Genomic DNA, 17,003 nt, shown 5'->3' on the forward strand with positions numbered 1-17,003 from the left:
TATTCTTCGGTCCGACAGTTGAAGCCTTCTCCTTAATGCGTTTGAGCGATTCCGACACCTGCTTCGAAAAGGAGGCAGACGGCTGCACCGACTCGACGGATTCCTCTGAGCCACCGCCCGGCGTGGACTCTAGGTTCATACCGCTCTTAGCCTTGTCTGGCTGACTAGTAGGATCGAGAACCTTCTGAGCTCTGAGTCCTTTTTCTGTGTCGACGGCCTTTGGCGCCGATTTCTTAGGGTCGACGGCTTTGACCAGTTTTTTCGCTGCCGCAGTGTTCGGCTCGACACCCTTCAGCGACCTCACCGGGTCGATAACACTCTTCTGCTTTTTCGGCGCCGATAGTTCGGAGGACTTCGAGCCGACCAAAGCAATACGCACTCTTGGTTTCGATTGTGCCTCCAGTGCTTTCGGTTGTGTAGACACCGATGCTTTCTCTTTCGGTTTCGAGTGGTCGACCAGTGGCTCGCTATGAATGTCCGTAGCCGGGCCCTGAGGCGAGGCCCTAGAACTAATTGTACGATCTCGGGTGGGGCCATGTGGCGATCCCTCGACCTGAGCCTTATCGAGTGTCTTGGTCTGGGCCCCCGTACCAACGGGCGGTTCTTGCTCTTCGCTTGAGCTATCTTCTACAGCCCCAAAGGCCACATAGTCGTCTCCTACCTCATCGACAACGTCTTTAATATCGACCACTTCGACATCTGCGTCGTAGTTTGAGTCGATCTCCGATGCAGGATCAGACTCTTGAACTTCCTGCTCGACTCCCTCCTCGTCATCGAAAATGTTCACAGGGTCAGGTGCCGTCTGCTGGGCCTCCTTGCGCGCTGCGCGTCGAAGTCGAATCGTCTTCTTGGAGCGGAAACGAGAACAAGCCATACAGCTGGCTTCATCGTGATCCGGAGACAGGCACTTGTTGCACACCGGGTGGACGTCGATATGAGGATATTTTGAGTTGCAAACGGGACATCTCTTGAACGGGCTCTGTTCCATGATGGTTCGTCGATAAGGCCTCTGGCGTCCACCGGGCCTTCAGTGCCGAAAAGCCACGCGGCTCTTCTGGAGGTTTGGCTCGGAACCCGAGCTGGAACAAGAACTGGGCACCGATCGCAAGACAATACCGACGATAACTAAAGGCCTTTTGGCCAAAAAGAAAGTGTGTTATTGATTCCGAACTTGAGTTAACAAATATGCATCCGAACCCAATGGCGGAAAAAAACAATGGATGGAGTTGATGCCCATGCGCACTGTAGTCCACCTATCTTGTGATACTTCGAAAACTCTTCCAGGACAACAATGTGCAATCATCTGGACCCAACACTAGGCGGCGATCTACGCACAAGATATGAATTCAGCAGCCCACATGCCTCGAACACGATCTTTCTGGTGATATTTCTTCTCGTACGTCTGAAGGAAGGAACTCGGTGGGCATCTTTTGAGTTCAGTCTTCTTTAAAGGAGAGGCCTGTTATTTAGGGAAGCCGCTTTTGTAGGAAGTCCAAGCACGAGGTAGATGTGTCCTCTGAACCTTCTGGTAGACCAAAGATGCGTATGTTCCCCCTGCGGTTATGATCCTCCAATTCGGCAGCATCCTTCAGTGAATCTGTGGTAATTTGTAGTTTTTGATATCTTATTGAAACATTGGATTTGTCCTCCAATATACTGTTATTGATGGAGCACAGTTCGGATTTGATGGAGCATAGATCCTGTTGCATCACATCCATGTTGAGTTTGGCAGATTTCGCCATGGACCATCTCCAGTTTATTTGAGCATCATGTCCTTTGTGCTGGTCCCCTTGCTCTTATTCTTAATTGGGGAATCCAGTTGCGGGGGTTCCACTTTGGTAAGTTTATTCCCCGATTTAGTCTCTTTTTTGGCCATGATTTTCCCTGAGGAGAGCCGAGGATGGATGTACGCCAGTATGTACCTTTTTTGGCTGTGGTTGCTGCACAGAGAGCAGGTCCTCTCCCTGGGGAACACAGGCGCCTGATGCTGGATCCTACCTTCTAGAAGCAGGGCATGGAGCATAAGTACAGGGGCTCTGACCTCATGTTTCTGAGCACCTTTGGACTCAGGCCTGAATCTGTCAGAAGGATTGCTGTGCTGTACAAAGGGCTCATCTGGACTGCTCTTCTGTTGTTGCTCTGCCACCTGCCATCTGCTGGATGGCCCAATGGACCCACTGGATTGCTTTTCTGTGTGTTGCCCAGCTACACCCTCACAAATCTTCTGCACAGGTACTGTGTGTGATTGGGTACATTGTTGGAGGACTGCTAGATTGCCTGAGGAGACCACCGCCAGTATTTGCTTGTGTGCCGACTCAACTGCTTACCACATCCATTGTCCCCTCCAAGTGTCTCTTAAGACCTCAGTGCGTGGTGAGCACTTTGTGTTGCACTTTTCAAACATGTGGCTGATTTTCACTTATTCTGAGGAGCAAGGGGTCTTGATCAGGAAAACCAGCACCACATGGTGTATGTTTCGCTGTGAGTGCCTGGGAGATTTGCACTAATCACATTACCCGGCGATGGGTGGCCCGGGCGGCTGATGTTGGCCCACGTCCCCTCTCTGTACAGGGAAGCGTGCTCAGAATTCCAGGTCGCACTGAGAGCCCCACCTTCTTTGGAGCCGTGAGCACTTTGAGCCCACACTCCAGAACTCTGTGTCGGCGTGTGCTCTGGCCCCTGGTGCCTTTCACAACTTCTGCCTGCCAGGGGGGTTTGGTGCATGGCTTTTAGGACTAAACAGCCTTGGCGGGTCAATCCACATTTCGCTCAGCTGCTTGAGACTCCCTTGTGTTCTAGACCCATGCGGTCTTGAAGGATTAGCTGGATGTACAGCTGCTCTGCTGGGTGCATTCTGAGACGTGCCAAATGACGACTACAGCCCGCATTTGCAAGTATTGGTGAAAGGAGGGCTGAATGGTCTCCACTGCTGTCCTGCGACCCCATGGCAAGATCTCACATACCATGTCACAAAGTGCATGGATGTAACATCCTAGGAGGCAGTTTGCATTAATTGACCTCAAGGCAAGGCTGGCATACGAAAACACTCTTTTCCCCAAACATCTCTATACGTTAGTACTCTCCATTTGGAGGATTATTTAGAAAGGTGTTCGGATTCATTCTGCTGGATCCATGCACCACCAGACTCTCTTAGGTGGAATGCTGGGTCGTCAGGAGCTGGTCTATGGTAACATTCAACTTGGCGATTCACCAGAGGGCCAGAACATGGATTAGCCCATGCGGCCCATAGTGTGTCAGTGAGGGCCTCATTGTAAGGAGAGGTTCCTGGCCATATTGAAGGACATAATCTGTGTGGTGTAAAAACGAATATCCTCATTTATCATTCCGATATGGCTGACTTAGGTCAGATTCGGAGATAAAACGTTGGTGCAGTGTGTGTGTGCAGTAGTGGAATCAATGTGTATTGGCTGCACAATGTAAGGATCTGGGTACAGCCTCTATATGGATAAATTCAAATTGGAGTCTGACACAATAGTTGGTGGACCCTCCTATGGCAGTGGTGGAGTTGGTGTTGGCGTTAATGGGACTATTGCAGATTTTCATGCAGGAATTGAAGTCAGCACTGATGCAAGTGCGGACCCCAAAGTGGGTTCGAGGGGCACAGAGAGCACATAGAAAGGATTTGCCCGCATTAACTCGACTAGACATCCCCTGTGGAACCAGAAGCATGCCAAAGATGTGCAGCATAGCCTCCCTAAAGGCTTCTGTTTGCTGTAATATCATCAACAGACCCAGAATGTCAGGTGCATCAAGACCAGGTTTGGAATCAGCTCCTTGGTGGAAAGGGAGCGAGGCAGAGTGGCACAACGACACCCTCATGCCTTCTCTGGTGGTCTAGAGTGGTGGGAAGGGGAGGAGTCCTGCTTCGGCTTATGTTTTTTTCTTGGATTTACCTGAAGACTATGACTGCGATCAAGTCATGTGGCCTGAACAAGTTCTGTAGAATGTCCACACTCCATTAGTGGGCCTGCAAGGGGTATTGCAGTGCTTTGCCATATAGAGGTTCGCCTTGCATTCTTGGATGGCCTTCAGGATCCTTTGGGCCCAGCCCTCCGAGTTGGGCATCAAACCCAAACACCAGAAGAACACCTTGTGGGGATCGGTCACAGACATCTGTTTGTGACCACACCTACAAAGTCTAAACCCTGTAGTTACAGGAGGTGGTGTTATCTAGCACAATGTTAGTCAAGAAAAAATCTCTTCACTCTTCTCTTTAATGGGCAAATAAAGGTACTTTTCATCACACTTCTCATTACCACCTTAATATTGCACAATTGTCAAACCCATCTACATTCACAAACACCTTGAGAATCTTCTTCTACAATGTACCACTAATTCTGTAATCTTCCCTCCCTTGAACATCTGTTAATTTGTATCTAGGTCCACATTATTAAGCCCACATATACAATGTGTAGAAAAGACTGTGTGTCATAACTACTTTAGCAATATCAATCACCCATCCTTCTTCTATGAATGGCAGAAGTTTGGTATGAAGTGCTAAAAGTAAACTCTACACCTGCTGGTGAGAACCCCTGAAGGAAATGGCCTATGAAATACCAAGATACACTTTACGAAGCGCTAATGGTTGGTTCAGTTTTAAAATGCTTCATTTGTTATTATTTCCAAAAACGTGCAAAAAAAATATATGCAAGCTCAATTCTGTACTTCACAAATGTAATACTTTTTAAACACTTCTAATACAGAAGCAATGAAGCATAAATTGAGTATTGAAGGTTTTTATAGAAACATTCACATACAGATTACACTGTATTAGGCTACAGTTTAACACTTGATTGGCTCAAGCTTTGGAATGATAAGAGGTTTGTTATGCAAAATATGATAAAATGGCATTATATTACGACAACAAAATTCTCAAATGATAAAACTTCACTGAAATATGAAAACCATGATAATACTGACTATACAATAATTAGATTGTTCAAGTGTTCAACTTGTGATTCAAGAACTGCTGAATGTCAATTGGATAGCATATAATTAAGGTGCTTTTTTATTCTAATTTAAAGTTTAAAATGTCGGCCCAATGGGTGTGGCAAGAACATCCACACTACTACCTATAGCAATAACAAAATATTATTTCAGAGTTTGAAATGAATGGTTTCTCTGAGAACGAGACTAGGCCAGGAAACAGAAAAAGTTTGTGAGTGTCCTATTCCACCGGATGCAAATTTCATCCCAATAATATACAGTGTGTAAGTCACAATGATTCAGTTTTAGAACGAAGTCAAGACAAGAACTCTTAACATTTTCAAAACAATCTCAGGTGCCACATACGAAGCTTGAGAAGCACAAATATCATTTTAAAAATGACAATGTTCCAAGATCTTTAACCATTAGTTATCTGAGTGAATATCACAAGTCTGCCCCTGCAGCGTATAGCCAAATACAGTTAAAACAGTATCTTCCAAGTTCCAGTTTTTATGGCTTGAAATTACTTCTTTTTGATTGTTGTAACAGTTGACCATCATAGGAACGTTTGTATTTTCTTTTTACAACATCATAAATGTTAACAATGGAATCATTTTCATACCTTCAGGTAAATGAATGAAAAATGTATGTGCAACCGATTACAATGATTTGCAGTAAATCAGTACAAAAACCCATGCTGTAGACTAGTAGCTGCAAAATAGTGCTGTATGGCTAAGACTGAGTAACACTGATAGGTTAATTGCATTCAACTGTAGTAATTCCACCATTCTATACATTGCAAATACCATCATGCAACTTTTTATGTTTCAATGAATAAGTTGTATCCATGAGCAAATTGTCAAGAGACGTGGAAAAAAAGGCCCCAGATTTAAACTTCGGGAACACCATGATCCATCAGATTCTTCATAATGCTGGAAGCCATTCTATGGATAAAGAGACTATAATTAGTACTATCTATGTACAGGCCTAAAAAAACTATATTTTAAATACTGCTGTCTAAATACACAATACATTGACAATCAGTTCAAATGTTCTTTATAAACCACTGCTAGTAATAATCAAAGATCCAGAATCAAATAAACTTAATCTTGTATGGGCTGCTGTCTCAAGAGCTCTTGAAGGACCTTCACGAGCGCAAGTAAACATATCACAATCGGATCCTTGTTGCTTGGTGAGTACTGAACGCCATTTTGTTAATCCCATGAAGTAATCCTTGAAATGAATGAAATCCAGCCTCCAAGTCAAATCGAGATAGAGGCGGTAAGGAAACAAAGTTGCAATGCCACCAAGACAAACTGCCCATCAATTCTAAAAGCAATGCTTCCTCACTGTTCAGAAAGTAAATAGGTCGGGTCACAGCTCCATAGAGCTCCAATAGAAGCGTCTATCATTCATATCAAAGGAATTACCCCCCGGCACCACACAGGCTTTGTTGACCAACATGAACAATTTTCAATTGCTTCTCCAAATTTTAATTCAAAACAAATTATCAGGTCTCATCAAAATGATTTAAGGTTCATATGATCTTAAAGTTGGTAGGTAAACTCCAACAGTTAAGGACTACAAACAAATATAGCTTAAGGCACCAGAAGTTTTAGATTGTGAAAACGATACTTTTTCTATGTAAATAGTGCAAAACAAGGCATTTCCCTTTCTCACCGGTTTCAGCGAGGTTCTGACAAGGTGCCAAACAGCAGGCAGAGGAGCAGCTTCCAAATTATCTGGCCAACTCCCAATTAACAGAGAATACACTAAATGAAAAAGGAAGGATACTTATCCCACAACTTTATATGATATAATAGTTGGTGTTCGAGAGGGGCTGTTCCTAGGTAGCCTCCCTGAATAAGCGGAAGCCCTCCTCTATGAAAAAGCTGGACAATTTGGATAGGACACTAAATGGCGCCTTCTCTATGTTGTGGGTAAGTGGGAAAAACCCTGGTTGAGACCTAAACTGGGTTTAGGCTTCGGGAAGGGAAGAGATGGCCTGTTGAAATGTGCCACCAGTTAGTCTTCTATATTTCGGGTGGATAGGAACGTCCTTCAAATACCAGTTAGGACACAACCAGGTATTGAGCCATTGCCTTCCCTTCCCACCAAAATAATGAGAAATTGATGTTTGACATTGTGATGCACAATGGCACTGGTGCGGCTTAAAGAGTGGTGCATAAATAAAGAAAACGGTACCCTGTAACCATCTATTTGTAGCGTCTAGCACTGTAGATTCACATGCATCTCATTCTCCGGTCATTTAGTGCTGGGTGTGGGCATCTACAAGCTGTTTTGGTTCAAAGAGGCTAGTGAGCAGATGTTTGAAATAAAGTTCATAATACAGAGTCTAGACAAGAAAGTATGCGGAGGGGCATGGATGTCCACATAATGTTTGGTGAACGTATGTGGTGTTGACCATGTAGCAGCTTTACAGAGGTTTTGTTAAAGGAATATTTCGCAAAAAAGCCATAGTGGCTGATTTCTTACATGTGGAATGCACCTTAGGTGGTGCAAGCAGCGAACGATTGGCCTTCGCATAACAGTTCTAAATGCATGTAAAAATACATCTGCCGATGCCTTCCTTGGAAACAGGATTCCTTAAGCGTGACTTAGCAAAGGCAACGAACAGTGGCACTGCTTTGAAAAGGGATTTGGCTCTATCAATGTAGTATGAGTTCCTTCTTAACATCCAATGTATGCAACACTCTTTTCCCTACAGAATCTGGATGCAGGAAGATGATGGGCAACTTAATAGTTTGGTAGATATGGAAAGGGCAAACCACCTTTGGTAGGACATTTTGGTTAGTTCTCAGGTCTACCCTATCTTTATGAACTAGAATTACATTTTCTTGTATAGTTAAGGGCTGCAACTCACTAATTTGTTTTAGGGAGGAAATGGCAACTAAAAAATAAATGAATATCTTCAGTGACCAGAACTGCATGCCACAGGATTGTAATTGTGAAAAAGGAGGCCCCTCGGAAGGACTACATTTAAGTTCCAAAGTTCCAAACAGATGCTTAAAGTGTCCTTGCAGAGAGCTTTCTCTTGCGGGATGGCATGAAGGCCCTAATGATTATTTTAAAGGCTGACAAATGTTCCCTATTTTTCAGGTAGACTACAACTACAGCCAGATGTAAACAGATAGAGGTGTATGCCAATACAGCATTTGTTGAAATGTAACAAGTAGCAGATAATATCAAGAACAGAGGGTTTTAAGTGGTTCCGTGTGCTAGCTTATGTAGTAGTGGACACATTGTTTACATTTTGCAATGTGGCAGGTGTGCTTGGTGGGCTTATGCACTTCATGCAGGGCTGGCAAACAGTCTTCCAGATGTTTGAGGTATCCTAACTTTTAAGATTGTTCATGACTATGACCTTGCTATGTGATGCATACTACTGCATTAGTTCTTTTGTCTTGTTCAGCAACATTGACCTGGAGTGGCTGGGATGGCAGCCTGCTGTTCTGCAACGGTACTATGTCTCAGTATGCTATTCAGGTCATTCTGTTTGAATAAATGCCAATAAATAAATTTAAAAAAACAGAGAAAAAAACCTCTCAAGACCCTATGTGCCAGATCCCTAGATTGAGTTGTCTGGGGGTCTGAATGCTTGAGCTGACCCAGTGTTTGGGATGGAAGATCTAGCCTAAAGAGATGTTTTTGTGAGAATGAGCTGAGCTCTAGAATGATGGATTACTATTATTTCTCACACACTCGGCCCACCAGGATGAAGGTCATTGACACTTGCCCCATTATCCTGGCCAAACAGAAAATTAGAGGAAGTGGAGAAAAAACAATAGGCAAATATCCCTGACCAATTCATCCATACTGCATTGCCAATGGACTGTGGGTGCAAGTACCTTGAGGCGACAGGTGTTTGATCAGGAAAATCACGTGGAATAAATGTTTTGAGGCAGAGACGCCCCCGTTGAAGCCACCTCTAACCCTTACCCTCTATTTAACTCTGCATCTACCATTGTAAAAAAAATATACTTTGCTGGCGGGATCTCCTGGAAGCTCTGCTGCTGCTGGTTGTCTTACTTTGGGGGAGGGAGGTTTAGGTGTTTTTGCACCTCTTCCATTTTGAAATGTAAGTAAAGTAGACCCAAGAACAGAAGTCTGAAGGGAACCCATCACATTGGTAGTTTTCTGTCCTTCTTTTCAAGTATGGTGTAGACATGCAGGCCAAAAAGATGCTAACCTGTTCATAAGAAGTTGCAGAACCTCTGGCTGTAAGTCAGGCATTTTTAGCCACGTATGGTGCTGCAAGAGGATACTGGCATTTAACTTCCTCAAGCCAGTGTCCAAAGCATTCAACGCACCCCTAATGTTGTCATTGACAATCAGCTTTCCTTCTGCTACTAGCTGTTTGCCCCTTTTCCGGTGAACCTCAGGGAGGCGTTTGATCAACTCCATTTCTCCCCAAAGGCAACGTCTGTATCCTGAGGGTAAGCTGAGAAAGTTTGCAATCCTCTACTGAGTGGTGGTCCCTGCCATTACACACTTCCCCACAGCATATATTTGTTTGCCCTCCATTTCCAGAGGGGAGTTGATGCCAGCTGCCTGTGCTTAGGCTCATCGTCTCACCAAGTGGACCACCAGTTAGTCACGCAAGGTGTTGTCCCAAATATATACTTCATCAGGGTATGAATTTTTCCTTTTTCCCAACCGAAGAGGTGGGGGTTGGTGAGAGCCCTAGTCTTTATCGGTTCCTTAAAGTTTTCTTTGGCAGTTTTGTGCATGCCCCAAAGCATGACCGGTAATGCACCGACCTCTCGTCAGAGGGTCTTTATGTGGAAGTCATCTTACTCCAAAATGTTAACACTGGTGCTGTTCGGCCTCTGTATTACTGCATGGTATACTGTAGTATCATCCAGTGGGGGCAGCTTTAACGGTGAATGGGTCTCGGTCATCTGGTAGGTCTGTGTGGTAGTCCCCTCAGGGGTCATATCCCACCGTAAGTGCTAGAGGCTCACAGTAAGGGTCCTTGGCGCGGTACAGGCCTGCCTACTCAGTCAGTGTGGACTCTGCAAGGGTAGTAAGTGGTGCAAGAACTTTAAATGTAGGGGGTAGTGGCGATGAACTGATAGCCTTGTCTCTAACCTTCTTTGGAAAAGAAGGAGGGCAAGAGCCTAGAAAGAGAATGCCTCCTCTAATATTATTCTCCTCTTTTTGGGGATTTGGAAAGATGTGTGGGTGCCCCTGTGTCAGGGCGAGTTTTCCTGTGGAATATCTTTTTTGTCTTGTGTCTAAGACATCGGCGAGCTTGAGTTGGCATTTTGCTTCTGTGACCTCTGAGTCTAGGGTGCTTTCAAGGCCAACAAAAGAATACACTTCCGTTACAATGATTTATCAGTGCTTTGGGTGATGAATGGTGTTTGCTGACGGCTTGGTTGAAGTAGAGGGTGACTTGTGGTCGAGTGGTTTCAACTGCTCAAGGTCAAGACTCAATGCCAGACTCCCCTAAGAATAGTCGGTCTGCATTAGCTTTTGAGGTTCAACCATCTGGGCTTGGTGCATGTGCGTGCGTGTGCGTGCGTGTGGAGCAATAGGTTCCCTGGGTGTGATCTTTATCTTTGGAACCATTGGCCAGCAGACAAGGAACTTCTTCTCTGTGCTCTGACTTACAAGCCTCGGAAGACTGCACTTGTGGTGTATGCTATCCCGTGCAGCAGTAAGGCCAGACAAACCCTTGCTTCTTCTCTGTTAAACACCCTATGTTGATCCGAACAGGGGAATTTAGTTTTGCACCTATGACAGAATTGGAAGGGTTGTCTCTCTATAACACTCCTTCACAAGCACTCGCTAAGTGCAACCTAAATCCCCAATGGTGTTAATGACACCCATTCTTCGTTAAAGTACTCAGCTGGGGTCCTGCGACTAGTCTTCGGTCACTATATCGATGCTGGTCATTTGTCGATAAAAGTCTCTGGCAAGGACGGTTGTGTTAGTTTCCTCATTGCAGGGATCAAAGTCCTAGTAGCTGGAACTGAAGTCATATTAAAGAAGTGTAACTGGTCCCAAAGCTGGTACTTGAGCATCCAATTCAAATGGCGGAAGAAAACAATCTGAGGTGGAGTCGTCGTCCACTGTGGACCAAGTCAAACCACAACAGGTCTTGTAAAAACAACATTGAACAAAAACAACTCTCAAACGTCCACCACCAAGACTAGATGGCCAAGTATGCTACAAACAGACATCTACCATATATATATATACTAGCCTCTGGACACCTCTTCTTAGTCTAGTATCACAGAGAACCTCACCAAGTGTAAATGCAGCATATTGAGCCTTGCTATCCCCACACACTTAGTTCTATTTGAAATTTCTTGTCAATTAATTCCAGTAAGGACATACGTTGTTTAGTTCGAGCTGGTGCTCTTTGGTAATTTAAGGGCGTGTTGCATGGGTGAAGTTGGTAAGCAGGTTTAATATTCTTTTCAATTACATTGGGAGCAAATAATTAAGGGTTTCCAAGTTCTAATGGATATTTCAAACCACAGATTCCTCACCTTGTGAATACCCTTACATGCCAGACTGGATCTGAATATTTTTTCCTTAGCAATTCCCTCCTTTTTACATAGTGCAAGGGCTATGTCTCTCCAGAGGATGACAGGTTTTAAAGGCTGCAAGGACTGCCACAAAAGGATTTCAGTGACAAACTGTAACAGGGTCAGTCTCTGCTGTCTAGGGTTCTTGAAAGACCCCAAGTTGTGCACCGAACAAAATTGGATGCATCCAAAGGCCATCTGGGACTGCAAGCCCAAACTCTATGCTACTAAGCATCATAGAAAGGCTTGAAACACCTAATCCAGCTCGAGGACACATTTTCATGCCCATGAGAGGTTGTCGTCATCACACTCAAAATCCTCAGGTGAAGCAAAGAAAGAGTCCAAACACAGTTCCCCCTTGTCCAGTCACTCACCAAGAGAAGGTTCGTGGACAGAGTAACTCCAAGTCACAGTCTAGTACCTTGGAGGGTAACTCCAAGTCACAATCTCAAACCTTGGAACCGATTCCAGCTTTAGTCCCAATCCAACCAGAGTTTCCAGGTGAAACCATGTGACTTTGTTCGAAGTCGCAAGCCTCTTGATCTCTTCTCAAACCCAATAAGATTCAGGTACGCTTCCGAAACAATACAATACAGATACTGAGACCTGGAGCCACAGGACGAAGATGTCGATGACAAATCACAACATTACAACGGCTAAAATGCATTCCTTGTCTTACAAGTGGCCAGTGGCCTTGATACATCACTGAAAACTAGCTTCAATTTTCCATTTGGCCCTTTCACTGAAGAATCTGCCATGGTTATAAGGAGAGTAGCTAACATACTTGACTTGCAATTTTCAACAGTGGAAGTAAAACCACGTGGTCATACAGAGGTCCTACTACCAGGACAGACATCCCAGGACCTCTCTTACCTTACAATAAGGCATTGACAGCCATATTTCTGGGCACCTTGGGCAAAGTCAGAATATTGCGCTCCTGGGAAAGGGTAAAGAACTATGAAACATAGGCCAGCTGCAGGAGACCCACCTTTACTCCTACAGCACCCATGACTTGAAAGCCTAGTAGTTCACGCCTCTACAAGCAGGTTCATCCCCCAGTACATTTCCGACTACCCCGCCAGTTTGAGAGTAAAAAAGCATAGAAGCACTTTGCAAACAAATGTTATCATCGGATAGTCTAGTCCTCAGGGCCATGAATTCCAGTTGCATCCTGGAGCATTAAACCGCATGCACTGTGGGACATGATAGCAGACATCTTACGAGTGGTCTCTTACTATCCTCGAACCAACCTTCAGCAAATCCTCCAGGAAAGTCCATGATTCAGCAAAATACATAAGATAGACCTGGAAACTACAGACTGCTTGAGTAGGGTAGTTGGTACCAGCGTGATGCCTCGCAGCTCACTTAGATTTGCTCCACTGGATTTTCTAGCGATGTCCAACAATTTGTTATGGACATGTCTTTTGATGGCACTCATTCCTTTGGGTCAAGGCAGACTCAGCCCAAGCAACAGTGCGCCCTGGGGAGCTAGCTCCACACATGCAACAGCTTCACCATCAATTTCACTTTTTTGAAGTATTGGGAGAGGGTTTCAGCAGAAACATCGACAAAGTCGGCCTCAGCAGCAACACACCTCTCTCACCTTTCAAGTCCAGGGTCAAGGAATCCTGCCAGAAGCATCTAGGCCTCTAGAGGCATCAATCTACCCTATCCCTGCCCTCCCCCTTTGGCGCCGCTGCTAAAGCACATTAAGTTGCCCTCAGTGGTGCTCTGTTGCACTGTAGGAGCTAATCTCAGCTATATTCTCATGGGTGGCAAAGCATCACATCAGACAGACTGATGCTTGAAACTATCCAAAACTGTTACGCCATAGTTTTTTTTCCACCCCTGCAAATGAGCCTCCTATGCCAAGACTTTCAGAGATCACTTGCCCATTCTGAGAGGAGACATTCAAGCGGTCTTGGACAAGGGAGCCAAAAAGAGGGTGTCCGCATCAGAGGTCAGAGCTGGCAGCTCCAGGCGAGAGAGTGAGAGAGTGAGAGAGTGAGAGAGTGAGAGAGTGAGAGAGTGAGAGAGTGAGAGAGTGAGAGAGTGAGAGAGTGAGAGAGTGAGAGAGTGAGAGAGTGAGAGAGTGAGAGAGTGAGAGTGTGTGTGTGTGTGTGTGTGTGTGATCGTGTCTGTGTCTGTGTGTGTGTGTGATCGTGTGTGATCGTGTGTGATCGTGTGTGATCGTGTGTGATCGTGTGTGATCGTGTGTGATCGTGTGTGATCTGCCGGATGATTATTTCCGCATCGCCTTCCTGAAATCACACAGGTGCTACCTGTCGTTTTAGATAGGCCACAAGCACTTTCAGGTTTCACAGCTTTTCTTTGACCTCAACAGTGCGCTTCGGGTGTTCACGAAAGTGATAGTGGTGATCACTCCACACTTGGAGGTTGTAAGTAGCAGTCTCCCCATACCTAGATGACTTGTTGCTAAAGGCGGGCTCACCTCAAACAGTTTTGTACCTCCAGAAGATGACAAGCCTGTTGACTTCCCTAGGATTTTCATTCAACATACCAAAGTCACACCTGACTTCCTCTCATTGGTACTAACCTGGACACAATGATGTTTCAAGTGTTCCCTTCGCCTCAGCATGTCCAGGATATTTGGGCTATTTGGGCCCCTCTAACATGACCCTTCCTATCCCCACCCATACCCCCTCCATCCCTCCCCCCCCGGACAGAACATCCCCCACCCACAACACACCACCATCTGAACAAGCCACCGCCCAAAGTTTATCCACCCCTCCCTCCCATCCCCCCCACGACAGACACCTCTCCCTCCCCATGCCCACCCACGAGTCTCTCACACCTGACACAACAACTCCCACCCACAACACGCCTACATCTGCACACACCATCACTCGGAGTTTATCCACCCATCCCCCCCATCTCACCCATCCCCCCCATCCCCCCCACGGCAGACACCTCTCCCTTCCCTGCTCCCTCCCCACGCCCACTCACAACTCTATCTCCCTCCCAACAAAAGATACAGAACATACCTCCTCCCTTACCTTAGCATCCCCCTCTCTCCCACCTCCTATTCTCAGCCCTCACTACCCTCCTGTCTCCCCCACTGTCCTCAGCCTTCACTCACTCTTCTACTCACCGGCACCGTCTCCCACTGAAGTCACTACCTATGCTTCCCACCCACCGCCTGTCTCACCTACATCACCCACACCCCTCGCCCACAAACAAGTCCACACCTTGAATACCATCCCACTCATTAGCACCGCGGAACCCCTCAACAACGCTAGTATACCCCCCCCCCCCCCGATACCCTGCCTGCTCTCCAGCTCACTACTCAACCACTCACCAACGGCTCTCTCCACCAACACCTTCCCCAATGACCCTCCTGACCTGACTTAATCCACCCTCCAACAAGTCAAAGAGGAAATATTACAAATCAAAAAAGACATCCACGCAATCAAAGACCTTCTCTCCTCACAGCCCAGTCTACCTCCCACCATCCCACTACCCTACAAACGACGCACCCTCCCTACATACCCTCGCCCCCGACGACACCAGCAATGGCCTACTATCCCCGTTCGCAATAATTCCCACCGCCCCCGTCGTGTTCTCAACCCCTTGTCGGACCGCGACCTATGCTCTCTCCTACGCTCTTATGGCCCAGGTCCGGTAAAAGACTTTTCCAACTCACACATCCCCATACCCACAATTCTTACAAACCCTCTAAGGCTCCCAACACTCAACAACAGAGGCTCCGTCCCTAACAACCTCAGAAAAGTTCCCCTCACACCAGAAAGCTCGACCACCCTTCTCTCTCCCAAACTCAAATGCATCCTACTAAACTGCAGATCGGCCCAGAGACATTCCTCCGACATCGCGGATCTCGTCTCAGATAGGGATTTGGACCTAGCCATTCTAACGGAAACGTGGCTCACTGAAGTCTCTACCCCGATTATGGACATACTAGTCCCCCCCAATTATCACATCATTAGGCTGGACAGGTCTCCTGGCAAGACGGGCGGGGGAATTGCATGCATTTTTAGGAGCAACCTCTCCGTTACTCAAGTCACCTCCCCCTCCCTTTCCTCCTGTGAACTCCTCTGCCTCGACATCACCAGTGAGGGCAAACAAGTCTGTACTTTACATCTCATCTATCACCCGCCTGGTGATAATCTCATATTCACCCAACAATTCATGGACCTGATCACTTCCAATGCCGGTCGGCAGACCACTCAAGTCTACCTGGGTGACTTCAATCTCCACTGGAACGATCAGAAAGACACCGTGGTGAATAGTCTCAAAACTTTCATCAATGCGCTTGACCTCACCCAATTATGCGATAAACCAACACACGACAAAGGCGCGATACTCGATCTCATCATTGCCAAAGAGAACGCTATTCAACTGGAGGCGATTCTACCCTGCGATTGGTCAGATCACCACATTATCACCTTCTTTATCAACGAAAAAGTTAAACCTAACCCTACTCAACCAATCAAAACCAAAACATGGAAAAGGGATTTGAAGAATCTCAACCCCTCTACCCTACCTCCCCACATCGGCAACCTCCTCCTTCCCCCTTCAGGGGCCTCAGATGTTCAATCACTGACTGACCACTACCTTGACTCTATGAATACAATAGTCAATGAAGTCGCCCCTCTGCAACTGAAGAGAGTCTCCACCAAAATTTCTAACCCCTGGTATGATGACAGACTCAATGACGAAAGGCGTAATATGCGAATGGCAGAGCGCACCTGGAGATCGGACCCTTCAGCACTGCATCTCAAAAAGCTTAAGAACAAGAGAAATGCCTACTTTAGGAAAATAAAGCGCACAAAGTCGGACTTCTTCAGCCGCCAGTTGGACCAAGCGAAGAACAGGCCAAGAAAGCTGTTCGAGCTAATCAAGACCCAAACAAAGGCACAACCCACACAATCAAACAGCACAACAAATGACACCCCACACTGTGAAGCCTTCTTTGCTTTCTTTAAACTAAAGACTGACAACATAAGAAATGACCTCATCATGGATGTAAGCCGATACCCCAACCACACCAGAATGGCAGACACTCAACCTAAAAACAAGGCATCCTGGCAGTACTTCGATACCTATTCGGAAGAAGCAATACACAAACTGCTCTGCACCTTGAAGCCCTCTAATCACCTCACAGACCCTCTACCTGCTAATGCTGTAAAAGACTTTATCCCCTTGCTCCTCCCTCTCTGGACCAAGATCATCAACAGCTCTTTGCAACAAGGCCACATTCCAGACTCCCTTAAGGTGGGGCAAGTCACGCCTATACTCAAGAAACCTACAGCTGATCCGTCTGACCTAAACAACTATCGGCCCATCACCAATATCCCCACCCTGGCCAAACTGCTGGAGAAATGTGTCCCACTCCAACTAACAAAACACATTGATCAATTTGACCTCCTCAACCCTCATCAATCAGGCTTCAGAGCGAAACATAGCACGGAAACAGCTATGACACACATAATTGAGGACGCCCTCCAAATTCTGGAT

The 17,003-nt window shown here is 46.1% G+C and overlaps 1 protein-coding gene across 1 annotated transcript in view; it reads right to left on the reverse strand.

Annotated features, from left to right (window-relative positions):
* Positions 1-4,741: 4,741 nt before the first annotated feature.
* SDCBP (syndecan binding protein) overlaps positions 4,742-17,003 on the reverse strand; it is a 187,213-nt gene continuing 174,951 nt past the window's right edge. Inside the window, exon 9 of the mRNA XM_078687270.1 lies at positions 4,742-5,891. Within this exon, the coding sequence (XP_078543396.1) occupies positions 5,837-5,891 (55 nt within the window). The 3' untranslated portion in view covers positions 4,742-5,836. The remainder of the gene's footprint in view (positions 5,892-17,003) is intronic.

The sequence above is a fragment of the Lissotriton helveticus genome, chromosome 4_1, assembly GCF_964261635.1.
Source record: "Lissotriton helveticus chromosome 4_1, aLisHel1.1, whole genome shotgun sequence".
Lineage (NCBI taxonomy): Eukaryota > Metazoa > Chordata > Amphibia > Caudata > Salamandridae > Lissotriton > Lissotriton helveticus.